General features: G+C 37.6%; 1 protein-coding gene across 1 annotated transcript in view; it reads left to right on the top strand.

Moving 5' to 3' along the window:
* Positions 1–14071, top strand: part of FH (fumarate hydratase) — a 17094-nt gene extending 3023 nt beyond the window's left edge. Inside the window, exons 2-10 of the mRNA XM_009280214.1 lie at positions 1910–2044; positions 2775–2885; positions 5483–5659; positions 6607–6789; positions 7765–7930; positions 9768–9971; positions 11091–11218; positions 12625–12778; positions 13889–14071. Coding sequence (XP_009278489.1) covers positions 1910–2044; positions 2775–2885; positions 5483–5659; positions 6607–6789; positions 7765–7930; positions 9768–9971; positions 11091–11218; positions 12625–12778; positions 13889–14031 — 1401 coding nt within the window. The 3' untranslated portion in view covers positions 14032–14071. The remainder of the gene's footprint in view (positions 1–1909; positions 2045–2774; positions 2886–5482; positions 5660–6606; positions 6790–7764; positions 7931–9767; positions 9972–11090; positions 11219–12624; positions 12779–13888) is intronic.
* Positions 14072–14139: the final 68 nt, after the last annotated feature.

Raw genomic sequence — 14139 nt, 5'->3', positions numbered from 1 at the left:
AAGAGTGGTTAAACATTGGACCAGGCTGCCCAGGGAAGTGGTTGAGTCCCCATCCCTGCAGGTATTTAAAAGATGTGTAGATGAGGTGCTTAGGGACATGGTTTAGTGGGCCTGGTGGTGTTGGGTTGATGGTTGGACTCGATGATCTTAGAGGTCTTTCCCAACCTTAATAATTCTATGATTCTATGATTCTCATTTTCACATCAGGGGATTTCCCGAGTCTGTGGTTTGTCTGTATAATAACCCAGTTCAGATCTTTCTTCTGAGTGCTTACCTCACTTTCCCTGAACTTGTGCGGGCTTCTGGCATCCGTAGCATCAGCTGGCAAGGAGTTTCGTCAGTCTGCTACTTGTGTGAAGAGCTGCTTCCTTTTGCTGGCTTTGAACCCGACTCTGACTAGCCTAACATTATGGCTCCTGTTTCTTGTATCGGAAGAGACAGTGAGCAGCTAACACCTATTGCCATTCTACTGATGCTTTTATTGACCTCGGTTTTCCTTCAAACCCCAAGTTGCCTCTTTTCTGAAAGAAAAAGTAGTCTTAAGAAAGCTGTTTCCTACCTTTCATCAGCCTTATTGCCTTTCTTTGAACTGTTTCCAGTAATAAGCTTTTTGGGATGAAAGAACTGAATCTGCACAAAGACTTCAAAGTGTAGATGAACCGTCACGGCAGAGTGATGTTTTTTCTTGTATCCTCTGCTTTTCTTAACAGTTCCTAACGTTTGATTTTCTTCTTTCACTGCACTGCAACACTGACTTGATGCTCATTGCAGGGGGGGTTGGACTAGATGACCTTTAAAGGTCCCTTCCAACCCAAACTATTCTATGATTCTATGATAGAGCTACCCCAAGGACTCGCCCTTGAAGGTCAAGATTAGGTCAGAGCCTGGCACTGTATATGTATGTACCCTACCTATGGAGCTGGGATTGTTTCACTCCATCTATGATTAAGAACTAAAAAAGACTTCCTCCCTTTCCTGAAGACTCTGCAAGAAGGTAACCTCCTCTTCTGGGGAAGGAAAAACACCTTTCTCAAAGAAAATTGGGACTTTGCTGACCAAGGCGTAGGGAGAGGAGGAGTAAACTGCTCTTGCTTCCTGTCCAGTCCCATAATCTTTGTAGAGCTGCATGTGAGTGTGATCACATTGTCACAAATGAATGGGTTGTTTCACAGAAAGTAAAAATTTACTTTTTACTTGGTGTATGTCAGCTAAAATTAATTTACCTCTGACTGTGTTAGATAATAATGCATGCTAGGTGTATACATGATACAGAAATACTGCCTTATGTAAATATTGCAGAAAATATACCTAGATGCAGTTTCTTCACGTTGCACAGCTAGGGCAACTGTGTTCCTGGTTTATGAGGCTTAAGAAGATAATTAATTGTCAGTAACTTGGTACTGAATTAGTCAGGTGCTCCCTTCCAGTATTTTTCTTCTGTCCCATGTGCAGTGTGGATTTTGAATAGGATTTGTGTTACATGTATGTTGCCTGGGTGGATTCCACCTGAATTCTTACCGTGGTAGTTCTTCAGTTTGGTTTTAACAAAACACCAATTCTGTAAATTGTAAGATAAGTTACTAATTCTTTGAAAAGAAGAAACCGAGTCTTGCATCAGGATGATGTGTTTCGTACAATGGGCAGCCGAGATCTTAAGCCTTGCAGTGCTGCCTGTCACCACTGGGTCTGCTAGGCTGCATAATGTTAGTAGTTGTGACTTTTAGCGAGGCAGGTGCTCAAACTAGAAAAATGTCTTAACTCTGAAGATATAAAATACCTATGATTAGCTGCGTGTCTTTGTTTTGTTTTTTTTCCCACTTCTTGCACATTTTTTTCTTAACTGTATCTGCTTTCAGAAAGGTTGTGCTGTTTACCAGTGTTTGAAATACATTTTTTTCCTTTTCCATAGTCCACTCAAGAGGCTTTTAGGATAGAATATGATACCTTTGGTGAACTGAAGGTCCCAAGTGACAAATACTATGGTGCCCAGACTGTAAGATCTACAATGAACTTCAAGATTGGAGGTGTTTCAGAAAGAATGCCAGTAAGTAATTTAAAGCTGTATTCATTTCTTCTCTTTAAGTATTTTTTGGATGTGAGAGTGAATACCTTCTTCTTAGACTTCTGCTGGGAATATGAGCAACTTTGAATTTTAAAGTTAGAAATTGCATGGCAAGATACTGTTCTGTGGTAGAAATATTTTTGTGTTGCATTTAAATAAATTGAATGTTGCTTTTGAATAATTACTTTATTGTGTTGAATAGAAATCTACCTTTTATTTTTCTGAAGACGAAAGACTGAGTGGAATAACTTGTTTGCTGTAGCGTTATGCAGTTTGTTATTGAAGATGTTCAGTTTAGCATGAGTTGATACGAAGTTACTTTTTCACATGTAGTTGTGCATAGAGCGTTAGTGTGCACACACTTTGTCATGCACTGGTTTTGCATGTACTGAAACATATGTCAGTTTGCCCTCAAAAAGGCTATTTTAGAAATAGAACCAGTTCTCCTTTTCTGTTCATTTTAATGCATGTAATCTTTTTTGATACACAAAGAAAGGATGAGCTGTGTACTGCTTTCCGGACTGCTTGGATAAATGTTGCTGTTAATGGGAGCACAGGTCATGTGACTGGATTGCTCTTTGGTTTGGTTGATGGACTACTGCTGGATTGAAGTTCAGAAGGAGTTTGGCTTAGAACTAGACCTGCACTATAGGTTCCCAAAATATCCTTTGGGGGGAAGAATGATGTATTTAAACTTACTCTTGTGTCTCAGGTTCAAGTTATACGGGCTTTTGGCATCTTGAAGAGAGCAGCTGCTGAAGTAAATCAAGATTACGGTCTCGACCCAAAGATTGCTAATGCTATCATAAAGGCAGCAAATGAGGTAGGAACAAACTGTTCAAAATGCTAGAACTGTCACTGTATTTTTGTTAAGCTTTTCACAGGAAGTTTGGAGGCTGGGGGAAGACCCCCCTTGCATTTCTCAAATTGTTAGAGGAAGGCATTTATTGTTAGTAAATTTTATTTCTCAGATTGAGAAATCATTTACTCAATATAATGTTTTACTATTTTACTTCTTACGTTTATAGAAGTGACAGAATGTCCAAATACATTTTGATACTTAAGTTATAAAAACTATGTCATTTTTCCCCTTTATTAAGACTACTCATTACTTGCATAGTGTTGACTCTTACCAGATGAACAGTATAAAAAACCCTAGGAGGGGAATGGAATCTTGGTTCATTCAGCTAATGTGAAGTCTGACATGCCAAATAAAAGCTTTTTTGTTTTGGAAGTCTCCAATCTGTTAAGCAATTGCATCTTGGTAATGTGAAGACCATCTGCAATCTGAGTAGTTTCTCTCTGTTACTAGTCTATTTCCTCTTCGGACTTAAGCGTACTAGTAAATCTGTGCTTTTTAAGTATCGCTTTTATAGCTAAAGAGGACATGATGTGACACACAGAGGCATCTCCTCTTTCTCAGGATAAATGCCACTCAAGTGCACAGAGTTGTGAATGACCATTATTTGAGGGTTGGTAATACTAGGTGTGTTGCTTTGTGTAAATCAACAGATATATTTATCTAGAAGCATTGTTTTACAGAGCTTTCTTGTTCTGACTAGCTTCAAAATATTTCAGTATTTGCAGCCTCTTTCTACCAGCTGTAGCACCGTAAGTCCCAAAACCCAAGAGCTTTGGAGAACTCCAGAATATGTCCAGTCTCTTCTTGTGGTTTCTAGGGTTCTAGTTAAAGGTGGATCAGAAATTTTGGTGGCTAAAGGCTACTTATTTTAGATTCATGGGTTCTGGAAGTTGTTTGGGGCTGCTTTGTTGTGTTTTAAAAACACTTCTGCAGTGATAGCCTTTCCCTTACCTCCAAAATAATTTTCTAATATAACTGAAAAAGAAAGAGATACAGCAAGGAATCAAGTTACTCTTGGAGGTGGGAACTTTGCCCCTGTATAAGATGGGAAATAAATAAGATCCTTTCCCAAAAAGCATGATTCCAGGAGGACTGATGTATCCTGATAATCTGGAGATAGTTATCTAGCCTCAGAGTTGTGACAACAGATCCTTTGCTTTGCATTCTCAACTTTCCTGAGGCTAATATGCATGGGGGTGCTACTTCTGAGCACAGATTTTGATACTATCACAAACACATTTAGAAAAATCTCTAAATGCACGTAAGGTTCAACAGGCTCCAAAAAATGTAAATCAAACAGGAGATTATTTGTACCTGTTGTTCTGTTTTGATTTGAGAGAGTAGTTGTCATAGCCTACCTACAGAAGATGTAAGTTGGTATAGTCTTTTTTGGCTGATCAGGACCTTGTTCTCGTGGGTCGTTAGCAAGTCAATACGTATGAAATCTTTTTAAGTCCATGTGATTCTCTTACTTGTTTATATGTGTAACACATTCAGTTACAGTTGAGGTGCAGTAAAGACAGTCACGAGTCCTTTTTAGGCACCTCTCAATTTAAAGCCATGTAGGTCCAGGGCAGTATTAGGGAAAGCATGCCTTACAGAAAGAAGGTGTCTGATACCAGCAACCATCTGCCGGCTCGTTGTGTTGATGCAAAATCTAATGTCTAAAGGTGCAAGAAGTCTGGAACTTCCCTGTATGAAATTTATTTCTGGAGAAATTTCAGAGTCCGATCATACAAATACCATGTACTGCATGTGCATGACAGATGGCCTTTGGCAAAAACACCTCTTCTGGGGAACTCTTTGCCATAAGGAATGGACTTCTGAATGCCTCTAATTCAAATTGTTGTATAGTTGTGATCAGTGGTCATGATGAAACTGTGCAGCTGTTGAGCTTGATTTCCTAGGAGAAAGCAGTGCACCCATGCTGATGAGGAGTTTGTAAACAGATAAGCGCTGTCCGAAAACTGCTGTTTCTGACACCCAAAGGATGGTCATGAGCCAAGGAGACACACGACACTGAATCAGTGCCCTGAAGCACCTTACGTGCTCTGATTGAGAAACTACTTAAGATATTTTCCTTCCCTGGGAGATCTTAATAAGCTGAGCAAATAACTGTGGAAGGGAGAACCAGCACGTATTACCCCTAGTCCTACCCAGGAAGATTAGAATCCAAATTGCTTTAAAATTTGGGAAGGGAGGGATGTTTTTGGACTTATAAAATCATCTGCATTGTTTGGGAAACAGAAGAGATAACCTAAAAGACCTTTTAAAAATCTTTTCTTTCTATGACTGTAGAACATGAAACCAAATTATGTATTTCTCTGTGTTTCAGAATTCAGCATTTTCAAAAAGCACAGCAAAAGTTTTCTTCCCTTTTAATATCTGGTATTACATCAAACTCAATTATTCTGGTATAAATTCACAATTGTTATATGTAGATTTACAAATATAATGGAGAACATTATTTGAATTATAGCTATAAAATTCTCAGGTTTATGCTTTTTAATTTTTTTTGTGACAGTAGAACAACTTTTCTCTCTCTTTTTCCATTATAGGTAACCGAAGGAAAATTAAATGATCACTTTCCATTGGTGGTGTGGCAGACTGGGTCTGGAACTCAAACCAATATGAATGTCAATGAAGTCATCAGCAATAGAGCCATTGAGATAATGGGGGGCAAACTGGGGAGCAAAAACCCAGTACATCCGAATGATCATGTTAACAAAAGCCAGGTCGTTATACTTGTATTATACTTCTTTTAATGTCAAAAGTATTTTTTTTTAATTGTGAATTTTGAATTCTCTTACAGCCACTGTTTAGATTTTTGTTTTTTTTAAAAAAAAGGAGTTTTGTGTACAGCTTTGGCAACAATTTTCCACGTTTTTCAGTATAAATGAACTTTAAAATGTTGGTCAGTGACAGTATGAGCTTTTTAGATTAAAAATTTTGAACTCATTCACGACAGATGAATTCACACATGATGTAGTGGGCAGAGGTGGCCTGGTGACAACCACTGCTACTGAAACAGTCTTAAAGAAGTTAAATATAGATCCAGTTTCTAAAGGTTGGATACTTGTAACTGTTATCTCCATAATGCATTACATAAAGCGTGTAGAAAGAATAATAAAATGGCTAAAGTACTGTAATGGGTAATTTTTCCCCAAGGATCGTGGTAGACCTTTTTATTATGCTTCACTCTTAATGTTTCCTTCAAATTAACTGAAGTTTAAGCCACTGATTTGGTTGTATCCCTTTCTGATCTTTTGTGCTTACTCAATATCCTGTTAACTACGGTTTTAACATTATCAAAGCAACATGTAGGTGTTTTAAAGTCACCTACAATTGTTTTAAAATCATCCATCCATTTGTTACCTGTCTCATAACTACTATAGTAATTCTTTTTCTTTTTTTTGTCCCAATGTTGTTGTGAACAATCTACTCAAGTTAACTTTCTGTGGGTATAGTTATAAAAAGTTGACTTTTTCAATAAGGTACTGGACTGGAATTTGGAAGATTTGATTATTCCTGCAGATTGACTTGTGGAACATTCCTAAGTTGCTTACTCTTAGTTTAGTTTCTTCTTGTTTATAAAATAAAGAGAATAAAGCCATACATGTACATCTTACAGCAACAATGGTGAGAAAAGCTTGTAAATAAATTTCTTGAACTTCCTTCACAGAGTTCAAATGACACTTTCCCAACGGCAATGCATATTGCTGCTGCCCAGGAGGTTAATGAGGTGTTGTTACCTGGACTAAAGAAGCTACAGAATGCACTTGAAGCGAAATCGAAAGAGTTTTCCCAAATCATAAAAATAGGACGCACTCATACACAAGATGCTGTTCCTCTTACGCTTGGACAGGTAAAAAAAAAAAAGCCAAATTATGCATTTGCTTGAAAAATTCTTGTAAATATATTGGAGGAAACTGAGGCAAACTTGAGGATGCCAAAATTAAGTTGATAGTTCAGGATAAATTACAGGAAACTGGCTGAATCTCAGTCAAGAGCATTTTCATCTTTATTGGGGTTTGCTGGATGCTGTACTCTAATAACTGCATCATAAATTTTCTTAATTTTTTCCCATGTTTGTTTTACTTCTAACAGTAGTAAGATATAAGTGATTTTTAAAAGATGTTCCATTACCAAATAACACAAAGTGATATTTCTGTTACACTGACATTGGAAGGAAGAAGGTAGGTAGTCTGTAATCTGTAAGCTTACATAAATGAGGTTTTGCCAACACACAAAACTACTAAGTATTTTGAACGAAAATCTTTTATATATGATCATATATGTATATATGAGATAGCAAATCTTAGTTATCATAAGCCATTCTTGACAATATATTACGTTAATTTGGTAATGAATTAACTTAAACTGAATTGATAAAAATCCATGTAAAATTTGTGGATTTTTTCCAAGAATGCACAGGTGGGGTTTTTACTAACTAAAATTAAGTGAACAAGGCCCAAGATCCGTTTCTCTAATTGTACCTTGAGAACATTAGTTTAATCTGAGAGCTGATTTACCTTGGATTCAGATCCTGCTAAGTACACAACTGAGATAAAAGGCAAGAGAAAGATGTATTGTGTATACATTTTTATATATGTAGGTTGTTTTTATGTGTAATTGTTTGTAGTGTGAGAGCAGTCTTCTAATATATATGTAAACTTTCCCTCTTAATGAAGACACGCTAAGATTCAGCATTTGGGTAAAGTTCAGTGCCTTCAGGTTTTTAAAGAAACTAGTCCAATCATGTTAAAAGTCTAAATAATTCTAGATGCTTATTCTTGGTTGTTGTCTTTGTTCCTTTATTTTGTCCTCCTTTCTTTCAAAGGAATTTAGTGGCTACGTGCAACAAATTAAATACGGTGTGACTAGGATTGAGTCAACCATGCCAAGAGTGTATCAACTGGCAGCTGGCGGGACTGCAGTTGGTACAGGATTAAACACAAGAATTGGCTTTGCTGAGAAAGTTGCTGCTAAAGTGGCTGAACTGACGGGTGAGGAATGATATTTCGGAGTTAATCAGTAAAGCAGTATATGTAACATAGAGTCAAATTCAAACAAAATCTTTCAGTTTCCATACTTCTCGTAAGCTCAAATTGTATTTATATTTTAACATGAAGCTTTCTGTTAATGCCGTATGTTATATGCCTTATACTTAGGATTTTTCATGCAATGTATTTTTATAATTATACTCAGTGCATTGAAAGTGACTGAAATTACTGTGTTTTTCTGAGCAAGGCTTATTGGAGATGGATACAGTTTCAAGCTCCTATTATCAGCCCAGCTATAATGCTCCTGTCTTGATCTTTGCTCCTCTGGCTCCCTTAATCTACAGTGACTTGGCACAAAAGAACGGGGAAAAAACCCTCCCGAAGCCACTATGTTTTTTCATGTGAAAGAGTAAAAGTTAGCTTTTTTGATTTTTTTGATGCTGTCTTTATAGATCTTAAAACTTAATTTACAGAGCCATTGAGTTTTTTGAGCTGTAAACCAGATCTTCTGTGTCACAGTATCAGTTTTTAAAATGCCTCCAAAATCAATGTGAACGTCTGTCATTTAAATTTGCTGTAAAATCTGAAACTGCTTATCAACAGTATTTCTGTTTTAATGGATCTATTATTCACTGTCTTGTAGAGGGTCAAGACTTTCTTGTACCCTGAGGGGGAAGAAGTAACTTGTCATAAGCAACAGCTGCTGAGAAGCAGTACAGGCCTTGTTTTGGTGCTTGAAGAAGCCATCGGAGGTGCTAGGAAGCTCTCCCATCTTAACGCTCGTTAGGTGTACCATATGGGCAGGTTGTACGAGTTTAAAACAAGTAGGGCAGACTATTGAAGTTCCAGATGTTCTTACAGGGGAAGTTTATTGGCAAGGGCAAAAGGGAAAGTTTGGGATGATCTCTGCAACTGAGAACGCAGCTATGCAATTCAGAAATATTGGGTGGGGTCTGGTGTTTGGCAGGAACTGCAGAACACTAGAAATTATGGGGGTTATGCTGCTCGTGTTTGAACTGGTAATGTAAGCTCAGACCAGTAGTTTCGTGGGGCAGAAGTCCAGCCCGCCGTCGGTCCTTAGTGATGTCCATTACCACTAATAAAATTCTGCTGAGACTTTTCTTCTAGGGCAAAACCCTGAAGAAATGTTTTTCATTGTGGAACCTAGCCTTAAATCTCAGGCATTTAATTAATGTAAATAGAGCTGTTGCTTCCATTGCTCCTGTGCTCTTGCTGTTGGCAGCAGTTTCAGGCATCCTCCCAAGTCTGAATCGGCTTTCACATGTTCTGTCCGGTTTGTTGTTCCCTTCCAGTGTTGATACTTGGATGCATCTTTTTTCTTTAAGCAGCCAATTCCATTGTGATTACTTTTTATTTATCCTAATGTCTGCACTGTGCTGCAAACCCCTCTACTTTCATAAATGGGAGAAAGCATTCTGGCAACCAACGATCTAAAGTATCTAACTTGATTTAATGGAAGAAATATGTAAGTTTGGGCTAACTTGTAAGAGATTCTTGACATTCACAAAGTACTGTGGTGCAAAGCAATGCTTAGTATGCAACGCAGAATGAAAGCTTGACATTTGTACCTTTGTTGTGGGCAGATGGGCAAATTTCATATTCTTCTGTATTTTAGTGACTTCTATTGTGTCTTTTGTATTGAATTTAGTCTGTTTAAGAAATATGTTTGTGAGGAAAGGTCTAGAGAAGAGGGATGATCTTACAGTGCTGTTAATATTTTTATTATTATTATTTATTAAGCTAATGATGTGTTTGATTACCTGGTTTATGCCTGCAAGGAAGTGCCTCACTGGTTTAATATTTCCTGCCCTCCCTGTAGGTTTGCCTTTTGTCACTGCTCCAAATAAGTTTGAAGCTCTTGCGGCTCATGATGCTCTAGTTGAACTCAGTGGAGCTATGAACACAGTGGCATGTAGTCTGATGAAAATAGCTAATGATATTCGTTTCCTGGGTTCTGGACCACGCTCTGGACTAGGAGAACTCATCCTGCCTGAAAATGAACCAGGAAGCAGCATCATGCCAGGTACAGAGAAAACATACAGAGAAAAATTGCCTGTTTCTTTTGTTTTGGACCACTCACTCTTAACAGATATTTGCCAAACAAATGTCAATAAGTCCATGATTCAACACTTCTGTCAGTTTTTCTCTTCTGCCATATTTTACCAAAATTTGTGTTCATAAAACTTGCTTGCACCACTGTTTGTTGGGAAGTACTTGGCGGAGAGTAGTATCTGTAAACATAGAATATGACTTTATTAATACAAGCATACTTCTCAAAACCTTCTTTCAGAATTGCAAGATCTCTACAGTTTTTGTGTAAAGACTTTTCTGAGACAAGCTTTGAATGATCTAATCTATGAATTACTACTTAGCACGATACGCGTTGCGTACTCACATACTCTCTTCTGCAGTGATCCCAGCATATGGGAGGATAAGAAAGGAAGGAATAGTATTAGTAATCACTCCTTGCCCCTCTCATAAAAAAGTATGTGTATGTGAATATTGTACATCCAAAACTATTCTAAGCATATTCTTCCTGTATGATAAATTACAAAAGAAACAGGTCGTGAGTATATTTGGCTTTCAAAAAAGCAAATAATGAATGCTCTTATTAGGATTATTTCTAGAAATGAAAGCAACCATAAAACTTTCTTGTTAGGAGGCCACTCTAATTTGTTTGGTTGGTTTTTTTTCTCCTGATAAACAGAGTGTATTAATTTTATTACCAAATAATTCTAACAAATTAGTAATACTTTTCTTATGTTGACTGAGATTTGGTAATGATTTACCAGAAATGCCTACTTACACGAATAAAGACAGGTTATAATCTCAAGAACTGTGGTAGTTAACAGCTGCTTAGCTCACGCACATTTTATCCAGCTCTCAAAGTCTTGGTAGCTTGCTAAAGCAGCCATAGCTGCTTTAAAAATCCTAGCTGAATTACTGGAATAGTACAGTGAATTTAGTATCATTTATGGAAATTACTTCTTTTCTGTGGTGCACAGATACAGATGAGTAAGACGTTACCTCTTACAAAACATCTTCTGTTGAATGTGATTTGGTAAATGAGGGGAGGTACTGATTTTTTTTAATTTTTATTTTTTCTTCTTCGGTAACCTTTTTCTCTCCCTTCCACAACCAGGAAAAGTGAACCCTACTCAGTGTGAAGCTGTAACCATGGTGGCAGCCCAAGTTATGGGAAACCATGTTGCTGTTACTGTAGGAGGTAGCAATGGACACTTCGAACTGAATGTTTTTAAGCCCATGATGGTAAGTTCATAAAGTTTTAAGTATCTAGGACTTCTAAAATCATCGTTTGTACAATTGGATAAATCAGGGGGAAAAAACTCAGTGAATAATTGGTCAATACAAGCACCAGAGAAGGTGATGAAAATGTGAGAACAAATTTTATTCTTTTGTATGGTAAGTCCTCGTTACTTTGACAGGGAACTGGCAATGTTTTTTACATGAAACTATCTTATGCAGATAAGCTTTTATCTTAAAAATGTGTGCTTATCGTCAGTCTAAGAAAGCAGGGAGAGAGGAACACAGGGACAAAATTTTGTCCAAAGCTGAAAAGAATTTGGTATTTTAGCTAAAAATGAGGATTTTTTTCTTTAGCAACTATCTGCTACTGATTTCTGTTACTGCTGAATACTAAAGGATTACATGCTTTTGGCAAGTGAGTCGTGTAAAATTGTAAATGGTTAGTCTTAGACTTCAGTATTTAAAATAATGGCTGCCTTCTACAGTGTGAGCAAGATACACCAAGATACATACTGTGTGTAAGATGTTGAATGAATAGTATAGCTGTTAGTGTAGGGATGAGAGTTTAAAAAGAATGCAGGTGACTTGTGGAAAAGATCCTAATATTAAATAGAAATAAAAAGAAAGTTTTTGAGATTTTTGTCATCTTGTTAGAAATAAGAGGCACAAAGGAAGCGGCATGTCGTACGTTATTTTTCGACACAGCCTATACTGACTGATACTGCTTTTTTTTATTATGCTAGTAAGAAATGATTGAAAAGAAAATGAAATCTTATAATAAAATCGGTATTTGTCTCTTCCTTACTGTGTCTGTTTAGGGTACTGCTTTTTTCCCCTCCATCCAAACAAACTACTTCTAAGCATACACCTCCTGGTTTTGAGGAAAAGAAAAAAAAAAAATCCTATTGAACAACCATGAGATGTGTCTGGCAGAGGATAAATTTTGATAGAAACAAACACCTCTCCAAAAAAAAAAAAAAAGAGTGGCATGTTATGGATTGTCAAAATAGAGGACTAATGCCAGACATTATTGTACTTTATGTTTTTAGATGTCTTCTCTTGATCGGTACCCGAGGGGGAAAATGACAACGAATCAAATGCCTTCATATATTTTTTACTTGGTTATTTGTGAGCTGTTATAACAAAATGATTATACACACTGTGGTCTTAGTGCAAGAGTTCTTCTGCTGTTGAGTGCTTCTCACAAATTCCTTTGAATAGGAGTGGCTGAGCTCACCCTGCAGAAGGAGGAGAGTGTATTATTTACTGTACTCCTTTTCTACAAACGGCCCGTTAAAGCAGTGGATATTGCCGGGGGTGGGGGGGGCACTGCTGTTGAACAAATGTGCCAGACTGTGCAACTATTAATGTCTGAATGTAATAGTTGGTATTTCTTTCTTTTTTGTTAGATTAAAAATGTTTTAAACTCTGCAAGACTACTTGGAGACGTTTGTGTTTCTTTCACCGACAACTGTGTAGTTGGAATCCAAGCCAATACAGACAGGATCAACAAACTAATGAGTGAATCTCTGATGTTGGTAACAGCACTTAATCCGCATATAGGTAGGTTTAAGGCTCAGAAACTTCTCACAACATTATACTGAAATATTTTTGCGGTAACATTATTTTGCACACATTAGTTGTATTGTCACAATGTTTAGGAGACCAAGTCGCAGCTCAGGCCAAAAGTTAATTTACTTTAATGTCACCGACTAGAATTACTGGTGACAAAGGTGTGTCCTCCTTGCAGTGGCCATACCAGTGCATTATAAAAATAATTCTGATGAGAGTCGGAAAAAAAAAAAGGGAGAATGGGAGAATTTGCGTACCTGTTGTCCTGATTGGACCGCTACTAATGAAAAGTGAAAAGATTACGGGATTTTTTTTTTCTTTAAAAAGGAGAAAGTCACATAAAACTTTGATCTAAATGCATTAAGACCAGAATAACAGAATTTACCTTCACTTTAAGTGAGGAGTTGGTGTAAACATTGGGTGCCCACTCACTGCAAGTAGAGTCAAGCAGCAGATTTACATATAATTATAATATCGGTTGTGTCATTCTCTTCTGTTACTATCAGGGGACAGGGGAAGGGCCTTCACCTGGGCAAGGGTCTTCTTGACCTGTGGGTGTGATATTATAATTATACTATCTGCTGTGTCATTCTCTTCTGCTACTACGCAGGGGAAGGGGAAGGGTCTTCACCTGGGCAAGGGTCGTCTTGACCTGTGGGAGTGTTTTTTAGTATTATAATGAAGACAGTTCACTTCAGGATACCTTAAAAGTAAGTTTTGTTGCCAAGTTAGCCAGATATCCATCTACCTTGTCAGGTTGTCAAATAACTCATCCCATATACAATGGAACCTAGGGGATCTGGTTACAGTCCAGAGAATAAGGACTTCAAGCCACACAGCCTCGGATAACAAATAGCACAGCAACCCATACGTAACGCTAACATAGAGGCTAACTTCTTGAAATCAAGATGTTCTTATAGTTGATTATTTCACAACCAAACATAGAAAGATTCAGTAAAACTTAAGATAATCTTCAACGTTAGTAGCGGTGTCCAGCACACCAGTTCCCCGGGGGCCAGGTGCCCTACCTAGGTTTTTCGCACCTCTAGCAAATCCTCTGGAACTGCCAGTGGCTGACTTGTTCCTTGCGTTTTGTTACAGGATACGATAAAGCAGCCAAGATTGCCAAAACGGCGCACAAGGAAGGGACAACGTTAAAAGAAGCGGCCATCAAGCTGGGATTCCTCACCTCAGACCAGTTTGATCAGTGGGTGAAGCCTAAAGAGATGTTGGGTCCTCAGTAACTGCTTTAAAAAAGTGAAAAAAAAAAAAGGTGTTCTTAACGTAACAAGTAAAGGAAATAAAACAAATACGGTGTGCACGCTTTTGTTTCCCCGCCCGCGCCTGGCTCC

This window comes from Aptenodytes forsteri, unplaced genomic scaffold (assembly GCF_000699145.1).
Source record: "Aptenodytes forsteri isolate BGI_AS27 unplaced genomic scaffold, ASM69914v1 Scaffold114, whole genome shotgun sequence".
NCBI classification, from domain to species: Eukaryota; Metazoa; Chordata; class Aves; order Sphenisciformes; family Spheniscidae; genus Aptenodytes; species Aptenodytes forsteri.
Note: the sequence above shows the minus strand (reverse complement) of the source record. Positions and strands in the feature narration are given on the sequence as shown.